Source organism: Macrobrachium nipponense, chromosome 10 (genome assembly GCF_015104395.2).
Source record: "Macrobrachium nipponense isolate FS-2020 chromosome 10, ASM1510439v2, whole genome shotgun sequence".
NCBI lineage: Eukaryota > Metazoa > Arthropoda > Malacostraca > Decapoda > Palaemonidae > Macrobrachium > Macrobrachium nipponense.
Genome location: NC_087204.1, coordinates 63605229 through 63607158, shown reverse-complemented (window position 1 = coordinate 63607158; position 1930 = coordinate 63605229). Strand labels below are relative to the sequence as shown.

The 1930-nt window shown below is 36.2% G+C and overlaps 1 protein-coding gene across 1 annotated transcript; it reads left to right on the top strand.

Moving 5' to 3' along the window:
- Window positions 1-524: 524 nt before the first annotated feature.
- Window positions 525-1709, top strand: LOC135223988 (uncharacterized). The gene has a single exon (XM_064262909.1). The coding sequence runs from the start codon at window positions 525-527 to the stop codon at window positions 1707-1709; it is 1185 nt and encodes a 394-aa protein (XP_064118979.1).
- Window positions 1710-1930: the final 221 nt, after the last annotated feature.

Here is a 1930-nt window from a genome sequence, read left to right as displayed (position 1 = left end):
AATTTAAGAATTGTAAAACTCTAATTCAGGTGTTTATATTGTTCTTGAAGTTTCTTTTTTTTTTCACAATGGCGAAGTTTAATACTCAAAAGTTTGTGGGGATCCTTCCTCTGAATTGCATATTCTTACCGATGCTAAAAAATCTGAATTAATGGAAGTAGCTAGGCATTTAGACCTTGAGTTACGTTCTAGTATGCGTAAGTTTGACATTAGGAAAGTGATAATAGATCACTATATGCGTATTGGAACCTTGGGTGACGAAGCTAGGCAGTATCTTGTTCCAGAAACCCCTTCCCTTACAATTGAACAAAAATTAGAGTTTGAACGTCTTGCAGTCGAGCGTGAAAAAGCTCAGTTAGACCGTGAAAAAGCTCAGTTAGCTTTAAGACAGGAAGAGTTAGCTTTGCAAGCCGCTGAAAAGAGAAGTGAATTTTCTCTTAAGGAAGAAAGAGAAAAATTGAAATGGAAAAAGCTAAGTTAGAATTTCAAGGCTAGAGAAGAAAAAGCTAAGTTAGAATTTCAAGATGGAGGCCCAAAAAGCTAAATTAGAATTAGAAGCTAGGTTAGCTATAAAGGTGGAACAAGAGAGGGCTTCAATCAATCTTCAGATTAGGCAAACTGAACAAGAGTTATCTCCCTTTGACCTGACTAAAAATATAAAGTTAGTTCCCTTATTCACAGAGTATGATCCCGAGGATTATTTTCGGGTATTTGAGGAAACTGCTAATCACCTTAATTGGCCTGTTGAACAGTGGGTATGGCTCCTTAAACCTAAATTGTCAGGTAAAGCTGCTAAAGTTGTTAGGCATCTGGATGATACTAATGATTATAAACAGGTTAAGAAAGCAATCTTAGATGCATTTTCCATAACAGAGGAAGGATATAGACAAGCTTTTCGTAACTTATGTAAATCAAATAGCCAAACTTTCTTAGAATTCGCTTCTGACAAGCTTAGAGCTTTCAAGAAATGGCTTAAGTGTGCTGAAGTAACTTCTTTTGAAGAACTGATAAATTTAATGGTTCTTGAAGAATTTAAAAGGAAACTTCCCATTAATGTAATGCTCTATATTGAAGATAGGCAGGAGAAAGATTTACTAAAGGCTGCTTCCTTGGCTGACACTTATTCCTTAATACATAAGAGTCTTCCTAATAAAAAAGCTGAGGTATTTGTAAAACCAGTTTCAGGAAAATCCCAGCAGATTTCGGATAATCCCAAAGGTTCTGATAATCCTAAATGTAGTTATTGTAAGAAAGAAGGACATACTATTCGTAATTGTAAAGACCCTAAATGTAAAGTATCTGATAACTACCGTAATGTTTTTATGAAACCCCACGTAAAATTTTCAACCTCCCAGATTAAACCTGTTTCGCATGTGCAAGCTAATGTACCCGATGTATTTGATGATTTTAAGTCTGAAGGTATAATAACCTTGGGGGAGAAAGAACAGAAGTCTAGGGTCACTATATTAAGAGACACTGGAGCTGCTTTAACTTTGTTGCATAGTAAGGCTTTACCTAATGTTGAGAATAATTTAACAGGTGAGAAGGTGGTTGTAAGGGATCTTACTGGAATCTCATCCATTCCCCTTGCCAGTGTTTACCTTGATTGCCCACTTGTAAAAGGGAAAGTTGAATTAGGGGTGATTGATACAGAATTGCCGGTAAAAGGAGTTTCCTTGCTATTGGGTAATGATTTAGCGGGAAATTAATTGTACCAAATTTAATTGTCACTGATACCCCCATGGAGGATAAGGTAGATCTTGAACAAGCCCCAACACATATAGTCACTCGGTCCCAAGCAGGAGAAAAGGTAAATGACTTTGAAGTAGATAGTGATTTCTTAGCTAAGGTAATGTCTAGAGATAAACTTATAGTTGCCCAGAGGTCAGATCAATCTTTATCTTGTTTGCATGATAAGGCTGTTGATATA